This window comes from Centrocercus urophasianus, unplaced genomic scaffold (assembly GCF_019232065.1).
Source record: "Centrocercus urophasianus isolate 14NV4802_14NV808 unplaced genomic scaffold, USGS_Curo_1.0 seq_16, whole genome shotgun sequence".
Lineage (NCBI taxonomy): Eukaryota > Metazoa > Chordata > Aves > Galliformes > Phasianidae > Centrocercus > Centrocercus urophasianus.
Genome location: NW_024884711.1, coordinates 30555176 through 30571595, shown reverse-complemented (window position 1 = coordinate 30571595; position 16420 = coordinate 30555176). Strand labels below are relative to the sequence as shown.

Below are 16420 nucleotides of genomic sequence, written 5' to 3'. Positions count from 1 at the left end.
TCTTATCATAAGTGTGGGTATACTGCAGGTTTCTATAGGGGGCTGCCAACTGCACGTCCTCTTTCTTACACAGGTAATAAATGCAGAACTGCTACCCGTTGCACTGCCTGCCTGTCTCTATGGCAACTGACAGAAGTGGTGAATAGCAGATGCAGCATGTTGGTTAAGGGGAGAAACTGCCCATTTTCCACAGGCTGGAAACAGAGCAGTGATCTGAACTCGATGAGAAGGAAGGATGAAAGAAGCTAAAAAGGAAAAAGAGAATCATAAAGGAGAAAACAAAAGCAGCACAAATATGACCTTAGCTTTTGCAGAGGAAAAAAATGTGAAAGAAACAGGAAGAAAAGCAAAAGGAAAAATCACAGACAATCAAGTGTAAGAAGTGGAAATAGTACCAAGAGAGCATGATTCAGAAGCTGAAGAATAGCACAAGGTATTCAGTGGGAGGTTGGAGAAAAGGTGATAATCGTAAATAGATGGAAAATCATTACTGCAAGCTAAATGCATTTTTGTCCTAAATACGATGACAGCCATATAGGCTGAAGTCTATCCCAGAAAAGCAGGTAGGGACTAAGTGTCCAGGAATGTGCACTGAAGTAGGTTAATATTAAGCCAATGCCATCCTAAAGCAGAGCTTTAAGGTTGTGTCATCCTCCATGCATGTCTTTGGGTTATCTGTGGCGAGGCTTTTCATTTTCCTTGCTGTTTCTGCCTGAGTCCCTCTGTGTGTACCACAAAAAGAAGGGGAAGGATAGGTGAAAAGGCAGAGCAAGGCAGTATCATATTCTGTTATTTAAATGAAAACACTCAAGAAAGAATACATTGCATGTAACTGTGACCCTGACTCTCTAGGTGTCCCAGTGTGGTAAGATTTATGAGAGATTTGCTAAGAAACAGAGCTGGGGAAAGCCCTTCTGCTGGCTCCTTGTGTGAATCAAGATAAAAAGTTAGTTAACATGGGCATTAGATGGAATTCAACCTGTGCAAGTGGGACAGACCACCATGGACTGGAATTGTTACTGGAAAAGTGTTGACGAAGTTCATTGAATGATGAGAAGATTCATTAGGCAGATATTTAGCTACACCAAATGGCAGGATGAATTTGGCTTCAGGGAATTCACCAGTAGCTGTTTCTTACGTATTTAGTGTATTTAAAATTCTGTCACTGATGATGTTCAGGGCACTTCCAGAAGACACAGCAAGCCCAGTGACTCATCTTATCATAGCATTATCAAGAATATTGTTCCTGGTAGCAGATAAGCAGCCTACATAGTTACATCCAGTGATCATGTTCAGATTACGTTGCACTTGGAGGAACTAGTCTTCATTCATGTCAAACTCATTCCACAGATGATCTTCCAGAAGAGAAAAATGCAAAAATGAGAATTTTACCCTGTATTTTTTCAAAACTAGCCAGAAATGGCAGAGAGTATTTACCAATACAGCTGTATGCACTTCGTTGTCTTTTGGTCATCCTGATGGCTTACTAACATTACCAAGATGAGGAAGCTAAGAGTCATATTTTTTATGTAAAATGAGGTTGTGTAAGTTCTGTTCTTATTAAGGAATTTTGAAGCCATATTTGTACAAAGAATAATGAGAATGTAAGGTCATAAAGAATTTCTTATTTTCAGCTTTAAGCATGGGATTCAGGAGAGCTCAGAAAATTACATATTTGAAAACTGTGCTGCACAGCTGATAGAATGTGTCAACATGCTGACGATACTTTATTTTCTTAATGGTAATATTGTCCTCATGCTGTGCAGAAAAATGAAAATTGTCTGAATTAATAAGAAAATATGATAGGGTGTTTATTTTAGCACTCTTTAAAAATGGATTTTGTTACTGCATATAAGGACTTGTAAATGTACCGGCTAAGTGTTACAGATTTATTTAGCAAGGCTGCTTGATAGAAATATTTTAATGCTCTTTTTAGAAAGAATTAACATAAAGTCTGAAATCTTTTCTTCCATTGAAATTCAGCAGTTCTGTTAAGCTGATGTTCTGGCTTATTTTCTAGGCTCACTTTTATTCCAGCTGTGAGAGGGAAACTTCAGGAAATCATTCCTAAAAAGCACCTTGAGGTGACTCAATTGCTACTTCATTTATATCAAGATGGGCAAATTGAAAATCTGCCAACCACAGTCACTAGTGCAAGTCCTGCTGGGCTCCCACCCATACAGAGGACACATTTTGCCTCCTCTATGATGCAGATATGGGGGATTGATAGTTTGAAAGGTAGGAAGTTCTAGACCAACCTTATAGATTCTGAAAGCAAACAGCACAAAGTCTACACAGTTGTCAGTGAGTGGGAGTAAATGGCTGCAGTATAAGATCTTCATTGGGAAGGTCTCTTAGCAATCTGCAGTAATATACCCAAGTCCTTTTTTGCCAGATAAGGTGCAAATACTAGCAGAGTGTTTCATGTCCTGTGATCCATTCTAGTCACATGGACTTTTCAGAAGACTTGTTAGCAAAATATTAAAATGAAACAGCAGTGTTGGCAGGTGGCTAATGACAATTTACAAATAGAATTTAAGCTACTCTCATTAGTTGCCTTTCCCCATGGCTTATATTAAAGGAAAGTTTGGGAGTTGGCTGTATACTGCTAACCAAAGGATTTGTTTTATGCTGTTACAGGAGTTTGTTGTCCATATTCTTTGTTAAGGGCCTTGCTGTTTTACAGGTGGGGATACTCAGCACCAGCATGGTTATTATGAGAAGAGTTAGCAATATGTAGCATTGAAGAGACAATTTAAGTGTCAAGCTGGTGGAAAGGCAACTGGACGGGCAGGGATTAGCCTGGTCCTTGAGATGCCCAGGTCTGTTCCTTCATGTGGCACACACTCCATAACTCTTCTGCATCTCAATTCCCCTATCTGAAAAACTTGAATAACAGTTTCCCTTGTACTGCACAGGAATTCAGATTCCATAGGCAAGAGCTGTAATAATAGAAATGGATGGGATTTTTTAAAAAATTGAGTGGCCTGAAATTCTGTGACAGTAAACTCTTCTTGGAAGGTAGATTTGTTTTATCATCATTGTAGAAACTAATCATTGTATAGAGGAAATCATTTAAGGAGTGCTGTTCTGAGAACAACCTTTAACACGTTCTAAAGCATTAGGAAGACATCAGCCTTTAGGACATATGCCAAATGGTTGATATTTATAACCATGTAAGCAGCGCAGCCTGAATAACAGAGATTACTGTTTTAAATATGTTTTCTGTAACCTTCACATTATGGGTTGTAATTTGTCTTTATGATCAGATCTTTTGGAAAAATTACTGGTGGTCAAAATGAGCTGTGTATCTGGTACACAGTCCTGTGGCCAGAAATCCTTTAATGCAACAACTCTACTTCAGTATCTGTTAAGAACTAAAGTGTTTCTCAGATGCAGGATGATAATCTTTGTGCACTCTTAGAACTGAAATTGCCTTTGGGGCCATCAGGCTGCTTTGCATTTGGGGATTTGAGCTTACAATGCTAGACTGCAGCATCCGTGGCTTGTATATGGGTTGTAACCTCCAATAGAGCTGTGGGGCAGGCAGAAAATGTTGTTATAACCTTAACTTTTAAAGCCTGAAGCTGGTGTGTCTGAGTTGTTAGTCTAAATTTTATTCTATTCACAGCCAGTGGTTTTAAGCTTTGTTGATCGCTCATTTTGGTTCTTGTCACAGAGGGTTGTTTTCAGGGTGCTTAAATCTTCCTTAAAATCTATTTTAGATTTTTTGCCATTTAAAAAAGGAAAGTCTGTATTGGTCTGTGCAGGTTCCAATGTAAAATTATTGAAAGAAATTCCTTAAAGCTAACAGAGCCAAAAATTGCGAAATCTTCAGAGTTCTAAGAGCTTTGGTTGTGTTATTTGTCAGCAAACACTAATTACCTTTGTCAAATAGTTCTAATGGCTTATTCTTTCACCTTGTTCTAAAGTCTCCTGTATTTTGGTGTGATGTATTCTACTAACAGGTCACTTTGTCACAAAAGAAACAGAGGTTTCAGTATTCAAAATAATTTAAAAGTTGTTCTCCATTAAGGGCTTGAATTTTTAAATTTTCTCCGAGTTTGTCTGTTTGGTACTTGGTAATAACAGAAAAAGGAAAGCTGTTGATGGCTTTTCTACTTCATTGTGGCTGAACTTTTCCTTGATTCCACAGAATTGCTGTGAATATGTTCAAGTTGGTTTTAGTAATAATACAGTATGGACAGTTTTATTGTAAGAATAAATATTCATTCAGTACTTCTCATCTTCAATGTAGTCTGTACTTAGATTGCTGTTTCTTCTGATGGTCACTCAGTAGTACTTTGAACTTGTTTAAAAGGCAGATGATTTAAATTTAAGAAAATAAATAAGGTCAGGCTTCTGGTGCACATGGTGAAACTTTCCAAGCTTGATAGCATGTTTGTAATGTAACATGGCATCCTTAAGGAAATGAAATAATTCCTAAATTAAAAAAGGTCCTTATACATCACTGCTCAGCTCTGAGCAGCAAAGTGCCAGGAGACAGTTGGTGGTAGTACATAATGCCTGTTGCTGGGGACAGCACCATAAATGGTCCTCACGCTGAGGATGGAGAAACAGATTAAATAAGGGATAACTAAAATACTGTATTGTGACATTTGAAAAACTATTCCTGGTTTTTTTTTTTTTTTTTTACACCAATACCAAATACACATGAGGTGCACTTTTGGCCCACAAAAAGGGACTGATCTGTCACACACAGCCTGCTCTCCCAGTGACATCGTCTGGAGAAGTTACAAGTTAAGCAGTTCACGGTTTTATTTTTTAAACGCTGAACCTAAACGCAGGGCTTTGTTTTGGCGTGATTTTTCAAAGGTTTGTCTCCACCCAAATATATGTTTGAGAGGTAGATGTGTTGTTTCTGGTTGTTTTCCCTTAGAAAATGCACGAGTACAAATTTATATCCTGTCTATCCATCCTCATTCTTGTTTTTTCTTTTTGCTCCTGCAGTTTATCGTGGAATGTCATGGGAACACGCTTCTGCCCCAGTTTTTGGGCATGTACCGGCTCACTGTGGATGGAGTTGAAATATATATGATTGTTACAAGGAATGTCTTCAGCCATCGTTTGTCTGTTTATAGAAAATATGATTTAAAGGTGAGAAATAACTGCAGATAAAATAACTGACAAAGTACCTGGAAATCTTTAATGTAAAGGCTAGATTCTGCTGTTGATTGAAGATTGCTCAAAATTTTAATGAATTTAAACCTGTGTTACATAATAATCATGATGAGCTGGTGTAATTCTGCATCTAAGCTTAGAAAAGCTGAAAAATGATTTTATAGAAAATAAAATTTTTTCTGTGTTGTGCATATTTTAAATGGAGTGCTTTTACCAGAAATATTGTTATATATAACTAATGGCTAAGGGTGAAGCACTTCACACAAGAAAAATAAGAATTCTGCTTACTGTAGGCTTTTCTCAACATTATGGAAGGCCACAGCTGACTGTGTAGAGGACTTACATAAAATGACTACATGGTGTCATTGTTTAAACCTACAAAATGCTACTACAAAGTACATCACTTCTACAGAAGCTTCATATTTCCTTCTACAATTTAAAAATAGTTCTGAGAAAAAGAGAATTGCTCTTAAAATACAGAATTTCTTCTGTTGTTATCATAAGGTGTGTTTTAGTTTTGTTCTAAAATGTAATTTCGCTGATATTTAATATACAGCACTTAGAATAAAGGCCTGAAATACATTCCTGGTCTTTCTGCATAAGGGATTGTTTTTATTTCCTCCATAAAGTCTCCCTTAGAAACCTACTTCTTTCTAATGCATTTAATTTCTGTGTTGAATCACTACGTGCATCTGCATACTTATTTTAAGATATTTATTCAGCTCTATATTAAGAGGTTTGTAATGCTGCATGTTGCAGCAACCATTCCTAGGAATTTACCTGGGAACTGGTTGTATAGTTGACTGAACCTTATCTGTGAGAACTGATTTCCTGACTGTTGACTTCATGGTTTTTAGTATTTGGCAGAGCTTACAGAAGAAAGATGTTTTTAATTTTGTTTTTGCTCTTCTTTGAATTTACCCTCTCAGATTTTAGCTGTTTTTCATTTGAAATATCCTAGTTGATGCATGAGGTGACTAGTGCAGAAAGCAAACATTCAATCATAAGCTGCCTCTTTTTGGAGGATTTTCTCCAAAAGTGCCACTAAGAATGAGTGACTGATGTCAGTCCTGAATGGGAAACGAGTAACTTCCAAAAATTTGAGAGAACTACATATATTTTAGAGCATCATAATGACCACATGCATTTAAAAATGGGGCATAAGCACAATACCAAAAACCAAATAGCATATAATACATTCTTACCATTGGTCTAAGCAGCACTGCATTTGCTGCTGCTTACCTCTGTGAATGTTTCTGTACACTGTTCAGTTTGTCCAGCTAGGCAAAATTGCCTTAAAGATAAACTTCCCTTGCAGTTTAAATTCAGCATCAGTGTCATATTGTTCTTGAAAATTGCCCCCCAGCATATGCATAATGACACTGCTAAGATTATAAAGAGTTTTTTTCTTAATTTCATTGATACAGCTTTTGCAGTTACAGGTTCAGACTCCATTTTTTGTAGGTATTTCTGACACCAGCTTAGCCAAAAGTCTCCACTATGGATCAGCATAGGATTTCAAAGGTGTTTTCCTGTCCACTGAGACTTTTTCTTAAGATTACTTCAGTGTTAAACTTCACAACCTCCAAAATTTTTACTATTGCAAATATTTTTTTCCTTATTTGGTTTTCTGCTGATCGTTGTCCAGACACAATAGTTCTGGAGGCAGGTAGAGCACAGAAAACGCTGTAAGTAAATCAGTAAACTAAAATATCATAGACTTTTGTTGGAGTTCTTTATCAGCTAAAGATATAATGAAATGCAATCTCTGCTTTCTGGACTGTACATAATACTGAAGGTCTGCTGTCCATTTATCTTTTCTCTCTGTTCTTTCTAAGTTTTCTCTGCAGACAACAAAATATGATATAAAAATGTGTAGTTCTGAATTCTTACATTCTTTGAAGTAGTGTAAACTCACTCGAGCACTTCTTTACCCTTCCAACAAGACAGAGTTGATGTACCAATCTTTCAATATTCAATGCTTACCATGTTACTGTAATGAAGGCATAATTATGGCTACTATTTATTGTAGTGCTGTTACCTGATAAACTCTGGGTACCGAAAGGTGTGGTCCTGCTTCAAGAAATTTGTAAAGAAATATATACAGCCATTTTTTCGGTCACCTCCAGCTTATTCAGAAAGCACCACATTACATACACATCTCAGTTATTAAATAAAAAGTATCTTAAAATACCCATTATGCCACTGGTAAACTGTAAATCTTTCGAATCCACTGTTGATCTCATCTCTTCTTTTGACTTCATGTTGCTGTGAGGTGCACTGTTCTTGTTTGTACTTTGTGATCTTTTTTTTTAAAATATTTGTATGTACCTGTATTGTGTGACATCCTTTTTAAATGTGTATTATGTTTGCCCAAGATATATAGAGTAGGGTATCCCACAACTGTACATCTAAATTGGCACAGAAATTTCAGAAGTCTGCCAAGCCAACTGAACTTACAAGGTTGTCTCACAATTAGGATGAGAAGTGAGGAAGAAACCCCCATCAGTCACAGAGACAATAGGTACAGAGCATTTGAGGATTTAATCCATCCTTCTTCTCACGTGATAGATCTTCTTCAAGAGATGGCAGAAGTTGAAGACATTCTACCTCCCGTGTCACCTTCTTAATTTCAAAGGATGCAGTTCATCCACTTTTTGACCTGTTATCGTAAAGTTTTCAAATTAGTTTCTGACATATGCACATTTTTAGATCCATTTTTTCTGTTTCAGGGCTCTACTGTGGCTCGAGAAGCCAGTGACAAAGAAAAGGTATGGTGCATTTCTGTTTACTTTTTAGTTATCTAAACTGCTAGCTAGTGTCAGGACAAGCATAATCAGTGCTGTTCTGCCCCTTTTCTTTGTTTTCTGTCATATTCTCCCGCTTGAGTTCTACCTTATTCCATCCTTTATCTTTCCTGTATTTACTGCAGACCTTTGACTGTTGGTTTGCAATGGTGTTGAAATTCCAGAGGTAAGTGAGCCACTCGTCTGCCTCCTCCTTTTCCTTTTTTCTCTTCTCTTCTTAGTTTCTTCAGGGCCTGCCCTGTGGTAGGAAAACATCAGGAACTTCATTCTCTTCCTGCTTCTTCATCTTCTTTTTCTTGCTCTTTAATATAAAGATTTATGGACACAGATTTATGAAACTATGTGATGGGGCACTACTATTGTGAATGTAAAAATGAACCAAAACTTGAATTGTGATAACCACTGGTTATGTAAAGTTTGTTCAAACAAGCCAACAGCTGACAGGCATGGACATACACAGGTGTAATGAGAGGGAGTAGTCTCCTTCAAATTCTATAGCTGGAACTTTGCTGTAAAAGGAAGTTGGTCACTTTGTTTTTCTCCGTCTGCAACTTGAGTTCATTTGGAAAATTGAACATTTGCAAAATGTTCTTTGAGATTCCAGTGGCACTTGAGGTTTGTCTGAAGGTTCTGCAGATAATCAAAAGTGGAACATAGTCTCCATTCTGTAAGACTTCTTAGATTTCCAAACTTTTGAGTGGTCTACGAACTTGTGACACTAGTTTTCCTAAGTTTTCCATAATTCTTCTGAATTATGCTGTTGCATAAGATCATTCAGCAATTTGCTTTAAAGACTTCATTTTGTTTTGTCCCAAAATTCCATTCCAATAACTTGTTTTTATCCTAAGCATTAGTCATACCATACCAGCCTCTTTAACTCTTCTGTTGTGAATCACACAACTGCAGTAAGGAGTAAGGGGCATTCAGTAGCTGTCAGTGATGCATTTCTAGCTGTAAGAAACACTCTGTGTGCTGAGTTTTTCCACTTCCTCTTAAGGTGTGGCTGAACACTTAAAATTCTTCCAGCGGTGTGCAACTAAGATGTCACAAATGTCAGTTGCCATTGCAGTAATCTGCATTAGCTCTCCTTTTCTGTTTTGGGCCCTTAAGATCATTTCTTGAGTGGTCTTCATTCCTTTCTTGTGGTCTGTTTTTGGTCTCGTTTAGTAGCACAACTCCAGTGTTTTTAGAACAAAGATACTAACTCTTCAGGTTTCTTGCAAGTGATACCCAGTGTCATTGAAAGCCTCTGGTATCTATAATTTCAGCTGGTAGTGCTGAAATTAGCTGATAGAAATGAGGAAGGCAAATTACTTGGATGTGACTGCTTCAGATTATAATATTAATGCTTGGAATAATAATGTAAATATTACTAATATTACACATTTAGCTCTACAAGAGATGATACTGTGCAGATATTTGGTGCTTATGTTTTTGAGGAGTTTTAGGAATATCAAAATTATCAAAATTAGATGAGTCATGGTGTACTGATGATCTAGAGTTAGTAACTGTGTATCTAATTACTATGTAACTAGTGAGAATCACTAAATTCTGTTCTCGTGCAAGTCCATGGCAAAATTGTTATTGAAACTGATTATAGCTGACCTGTAACAAAGCTGTTTAACTATATAAAAAAAATTATTCTCCATGTATAAAACATGAAATTTTAACTTCAGCAAGACCAGTGACAAAATTCCTTTCAACTTCTGAATGTCTGGAGCCTCCCCTTTCATTTTGCACATTCGTATGAAAGCTATATAAAAATTGCTCCCCCAGCTAAGTTTCACACATCATATTCTTTTCAAATGCATTTGATTTCTTGGAGACAGAACTACATGAAGCCTATGGAGCTGTATTGCAGTCTCTGGCTGTTAGAACAGACTCCTACTACTCATAATTCAGCAAAGAAGTGATAAGTTACCGCTCTGAACAAACATTTCTAAGCAGGAGAATGAATTGGGTAGTTTGGTAGTTTCATAGAGGGAACAACATTGTACAAGCTCTTTGAGAATCTGGCAAGGAAAAAATAATGTTTTGCTATTACGTGCTTTCTGTGCACATTTTGAAATCTGTCTTTTGGTCTGGAAGGGGTCAGAAGAATACACAAGTATCTTCATTGTAGGTATTTGGAACTCCAGGTTCAGATCACTGTGATCTTAATCTGTCCTGCAATAGGAGCTATTAGATAAGGAATTTCCTTATATAAACTACCCAACATATTTTTAAAGAAACTGTTTTTAATTTGAATGTGTTTGTGTACGAATAGACAAAGATGGCTTGGTTTTTGAAGCGATGTAAGCAGTGCCAAATGCCTGCTATCATGAGATGTATTCCTGTCTGTGTGTCACTGGACTGGGGACCTTGAGAATTGTGTTGAAATCTATGAAGTTCGAAAAAATAGTTGTGAGTGACTGAACAAAAGAAAAAAATCCCTGTCTGGTACCTCAGATACCTGTCTGGTGTTGTAACTTATTAGCTAACATTTAGCCAGGGGCAAATTAAAGCATCAATTTATTAATATCACCCTGCAATGACACTATTAATAACAGAATCCCAATTAACGGCAATGTTAATTAATTACTTATTGTAGGGATACCCACTGCTATTCATATATGAAAAACAGAAAAGTAATAAAAGGCAATAATCTTTTGGTGCTAAAATATGAGGTTAAAAATGTCTGGCCATGCTGTAGGTTTTAATAAGCTTTTAAGTAATTCATGTTTAATTTGAAATGCCAGTATTCAAAGTGATCAAATGGTTTTCAGAATGTCAGGCACAGTATGTTGGCTTCCTTTACAACTGCAGAATCCAGAAAACAGTGAAGTGGATCTTTCAGTCACTTTCTAATGAAGACTGCAAATTTTAAATAAATTACTCTGAAGTGGCTTGGATGAAATGGTGATCTTCTTGACATATTTTCCTATCAAAGTACTCTTTGTTACTTAGTTAATAAATGAGTACCAATCAATAATGCAAAAAAGATTTATTGGACCATAAAGTAAGAAATCAGGGGAAAGAAAAGGTATTTTTCTATTTTAGTTTGGTAGTGTAGAAAAGATATGAAGATTCAAGGTTAAGATTTTAGGAAGAAAAGCTGGCTGGATGACTCTTAAAAATGTCTGAATGTTAACTTTCTGTCTTATTCTCAGTTTATCTTCCATTTGACTGTTTTCAACTGTTTAATATCCTAACATATTGATGATAAGCTCTGAAACTGTCATTTCAGTGTTTTATGGTAATCAGTGTGGAGACAAGCTCCATCCCTTAGATTTCACCTTAGCACACAATTCTTCTCATTTGCATTGTAAGTGATATTTTTAATAATAAAGTCATCACTTTCTTGGCAACAAATATCATAACATGCACTTACAGATGTCTTGAATTTAAAAAGAACAGTGTGTTTCAACAGTTGTCAAGTTCTGACAGCTGCTCCTTTATTTTTTTTTAGTCTTTAGTTCCGTCTTAAAAAAAAAGAAACATTAATAGTGGGCATTTTCTATTCACTCCTTGGACAATTTTGCCCTCTTAAGTGAAACAAGGATAATGCAGAACTCCCCTGGTGGTCTGTCTGCTCATAATTATGCTGTACTTTCAGTATGACATCAAATTAGCAGTTCCAGCTGGGAGTACTTGTAGTTATAAAGAACTTTAGGATGTTGCTTGTGAGTGAACAATTCAGAAATTTCAAGAAGTAAATAAAACTAGGTGATGTGAAACCTATCATATTTCATCTTTCTTGTAGAATTTCATAGAATGATAATTATGTCTTTCTGTTAATGCTAAATGGGTTCTGTTACACTCTGTGATATGTGTTTTTTCTTAAATAAGCTCAAATACATAAAAAGACAGTAAATACAAGACCTTAGCAACAAGTTTACGCAGTCTTGAAGTAGGTAAAATTTGATTCAAGGCAGATCATCCCCAAAGCTTAGAATTTTTTCCTGCTGTTTTAAAAATGCATTTTTGACTTATTTCTTTTAATGATTTCGATTTGCTTGTTTGCCAGTCGCATGCAACAGAAACGAAGCATGACTGCTGTTTCTCTGTGAAATACATCTCAAGTTGACGTATGCAGAGATCATAACTTTCAAATCATCACGCTGCCATGCATTGCAAAGATAACAATAAATATTCAGAGTTCAGATTCCTGTTTCAACACTTTGCCTTCATATGATGCTAGCCCATGACTGTTATTTAAGCAAATCACTATTTTCCCGTTAACTGGTGGGTAGGTTTTTGGTTTGGTTTTGTTTAAAGGTCTGTATTCTCTGTGTTAAAGCAATTGTTTTTTTCTTAAAGAGAATCTTGGTCTTGCATTTTATGTTTCATGTTCATTTTGTAGCTGGAGAATATTCACTATAGGTATAATTCTGGATGCATTTTCCTGATCACAAGTTTTTAGCTACTACTTTTGTACATGCTTGAATTCTTAATCCGTCTACACTTTCTTGCACAATCTTTTGTCCTACAGAAGTCCGTCTCGTACCTTCTAAAACCTTTTCAGCATTCTCTCAAACCCCAGGTTTGAGGTTGCACCTTTATTTTCATTGCCATTTACAATCCCCTTCTGCCAAACACTGCAGCAGGACCTTGTTTGGTCAGAAATGCCTGCCCAGGACAAGGCAGTTTGTACAAGAGAGGCTTGGAATCCATAACCAGTGGAGGAGAGCAGCTCCCATCTCCAGACTTCCAAAGGAGATTCTAGTTATTCTTTCTTCTTGTGGATCTGGTGCCTTCAAACCTTTGACTCAGTTCAAAACCACCTGTGCCAAACTATTGCAAATAAATTCATAATATCCTTCTTTTAAAAATGCTGCCTTCCATATATGAGTTGAAAGTTAACATCACTTTTTTAATTTAAAAAAAAAAAAAAGTAAAAAGTGAATGCACTAAGAAAAGAAGCCTAGGATGCAGAACTTAATTCTTGGCAGATGTTGTACACCATCTCCAAAATGTATAAACTGACAGCCCAGTTCTGCCAGCAGTTAGCTGTGGGAATAAGATGGCTGGAGACTAGTTCCAAACAAGCATTTCCATGCACTGTTTCTCCCACAGCCTACTCTTTGCCTTTGCTAGGTGAGGTCAGGTGGTGAAGTTAGGGGTTTTTCTGTTCTTGTTTGTTTGTTTTCCCTTCTTCAGTCCAACAATTATTCTCAAACTTCACTGTCCTACAACTGTTTTATCAAGCTTCTTCCAAAATGTCAGCATTAATACCAGCCCATGATTGTTATATTAGGTCATAATGCAAAAAATCCCTTTGGAAAAAAAAAAAATGTACTAGTTTTTCATTTTAACAAATCAGGATAGGATGCTCAATTGAGACGCGTAAGATCTGCAAAAACGATATCCGTGTCCATATAGAAATGAAATTTCACCTCTGATTCTTCGCAGTGATTTTAGTTTTTGAATCTGGCTTTGTGTGTTCTGTCATCATAGTCCAAAAAAAAAAAACTGACTTCATTGCTTTTCAGCCTTCTCAAAGACAGTAAAACCTTCTTATCATTAAAGTTGTCTGTAACCATGGCAAACTTTCAGAATGTGAACCTGCAGTGTGTAAATAGCGTGCTTTTCTAATAAATAGATCCTCCATATTTGTAAAACTACTGTGCCTTTCTTGCATCTTTAAGTAGGGGATTAAAAATGATGGAAGTGGTTCAGAAAGAAAATCTATTATTAATTTAGTGGAAGTAGTTAGATGTTCATCTCCTGTGCAGCTCTTAAAATATTTAGTTCTTTAATGATAGTAATATGTTCATTATAATGAATTACATTCTGGGAGAATCTTTTTCCAACAAGGATTTTGCTTCATTGGAAATATTTGAGACTTCATTAAAATTTAATCGTATCAATTATTTCATTAAAGTGAAGTCCCAATTTTTTCATTCAGATAGTGTTTCAGACTGCCACAATGTGGTTTGCTTTGTATTTGTTTTAGTGCATCAGTATAAAATGTTCGTATTTGAATTTTTCAAAATGAACACATACATTATGAATGTTAAGTAACTCCTGGAGCCACTTCTGGTTGTATACGTCATGGGTTTTCATTCCTAAATCCTCAAATAAATTCTAAGCCATTAATTTGAGTAAAATTGCCACTAGAATTTCTGCTAGTGCTGGCTGTGATTAATAATATTTGGGATTACAGCAGTATCCTAGGGCTGTTCAGCTTCAAGTAGATGTGGGGTGTGATACTGTCTAGCACATAAGAAAAAAAGAAAGACACAGAAAGCTTTGTCTGGAAAAAGGTAGAAGAAAGAATGTAGTCTGGGGGCATCATTCACATAACGTGGTGAGAGCAACCACCAGCATGTAGCTCTTGAGCTCCAGTTTCTTATATTGCAGCTTTTATTTCTTGCTCTTTGTTTCCATGCATCAGTGCTGGCTTTCAGTTCATGCTTGCATTTGCGAAGCCTTCACTGCTGTGGGATCTAGGTGAGGAAACGTGCCCTCAGACAAAACCTGCAGGGTGTTCAGGCCTGAGAGTCTCAGCATTGCTAGCGCAGTTCTATTGAAAGTAGCTCCTGCCTGGTCCAGCAGAGCCTGCCCATGGATCCGCATGTCATGTCTGAGCCATGGGCATTCCTTGCCTCCCCCAGTCTCATACAGCATCAGTGGGGTTTTTTTCAGTGACGATGGGCTTGTTTTGCTTTAACCACTGCCTAGTGTCATCTGCTGCTGGGACAGCTGGGCGCAGACATAACTCAAGATGAGGACTTTTTAGTGACTTTGGTGCTAGCCGTGAAGGAGCACGGTTTCTGCATTCTTTTCATTAGTGTTTCAGCCTTACTGAATTCATCCAAATCCTTCCATTCTTGAACCTCCCACACATCAGATTCCATCGCTGGCCTTGGCAGCATCCCTACATCCCCAGCCCGCCTCTGCAGAACCAGACCTCCTCTGTGGGGCTGTTTGCGTGTGACAGGAATGCTTATCTGAAATTCCCCCTGCTCCTCGTCCCAAACCTCTTGTTCAGTAGGTCAGAAAGAAAATCGATGCTGTCGTACAGCAGTAACCAAATCACTGCTGGCTTTAGGAAGCATCTGTGGCACCTGTAAGGGAAGCACTTCAGGACAGCTCATCCGAGGAAGCAGTGCCCTGAGGCAGGGCTTTTCTTTCATGTGAACTTATAGATAGAAAGCCTCTGGAGCAACACTAGAGGGTATCTTAATACATCACAGTGTTCTAGGTGCAACGTGGCAGTGGTTCAGAGCAAAAAGGCTTGGACTTTAGTTTTTTCCAAGGTTCATAAGTATTGGGATGCAATGAATTTAGCATGGATTCATAACAAAATGTTGGGGGCAGTAACTTAGGTGATAACAGTTACTTCTTAAACAAATGGAGCATTGTGGGATCTGAAGCAATTCCTAATTTCCAAGTCCAAGAAAATAAATTTGAAGAATTGGGAAGCTGAGCATTTTGGCCACTTCTGTGCACAGCCCAACAGCAGGAAAAACTTCTGCCCGTTGGGAAGATGCATGAAGGCACTGCAGGGTCTGCTGTGACATTTGTATTTTAATCTTGTGCTTTCCAGTATGTGTGTTTCAGAGAAGAAGCAGAAGATACAGACATCTTCTCCTTACTGTGTTGTAGAAAGAAAATAAACTTACAAAAAGTACTGTTTAGTAAAGTTACGTACTTACTACTTGTGCTGGTGGAGGATATTCCAGTGGGCTGGTGTTAGCTGCTTTTCATTCCTAGTGGGAGGACTTGCAAATGAGGATTAACACTCAGGTGTTCTGCGACATTTCTTTGTAAACAAAGCCTTTTCTTCCCTAATGTTGATGAGAGATGAGGGCAGGGAGAAAAGCTGAATGGGCAGAATTTTTCAAGGCTCTGATTGTAGAAGCTATGATTACTTCTGGGTCACTTGACCAAATACCCTGGAGGAACTATTTTGTCATCTGTTTTCTTGGTTGGGTGTTTCTTTAGAGCAAGTTTTCAGTCACTGCCCTCTGAAAACAGCCCGTTTGAGGGTCTCAGTACTTAAACTAGTGGTTACTGCAGTGGTCATGTGAGAGTTTCTGGCTTTCCTTAATGCTGTTGCAAATCACTTCATGGCAGAGTTAAAGGTGAAGATAACTAATGCTCCAATATCAAGAATATTTAATTATGTATTTAAAAGGCAGCAGTCTTCTCTGGCATTCACCACTTCTAAGCAGCATTGCATAATTCATGTTCACTTGATATTTTATAAACAATTATTTGGTATTAGGCACTTACTAACATTTACAGTAGCTATGTAAAGTGTAATCCAGTCTGGCTTGATCTATAAGCTCTGATGCAGTAGCACTTCATTATGAGGTATAGATTGTGTCTCAGCTTCACTTACTGTCACTTTGACAAATGATATCTTGGAAGAAGTATGGACTTGAAGGTTAGATGCAAATGAAGTATTGAGACTGATATTTTGTCTTAGTTAAATTTACTGCATTCCCAGAGAATGTGTACCTTGTAGGCTCTCAAGCGTGGGT

At 37.2% G+C, this 16420-nt stretch overlaps 1 protein-coding gene across 1 annotated transcript in view; it reads left to right on the top strand.

Annotated features, from left to right (window-relative positions):
* The window catches only part of PIP4K2A (phosphatidylinositol-5-phosphate 4-kinase type 2 alpha), a 99504-nt gene that overhangs the window by 74832 nt on the left and 8252 nt on the right, over positions 1-16420 (top strand). The window contains exons 5-6 of the mRNA XM_042817071.1: positions 4972-5118; positions 7875-7913. Coding sequence (XP_042673005.1) covers positions 4972-5118; positions 7875-7913 — 186 coding nt within the window. The remainder of the gene's footprint in view (positions 1-4971; positions 5119-7874; positions 7914-16420) is intronic.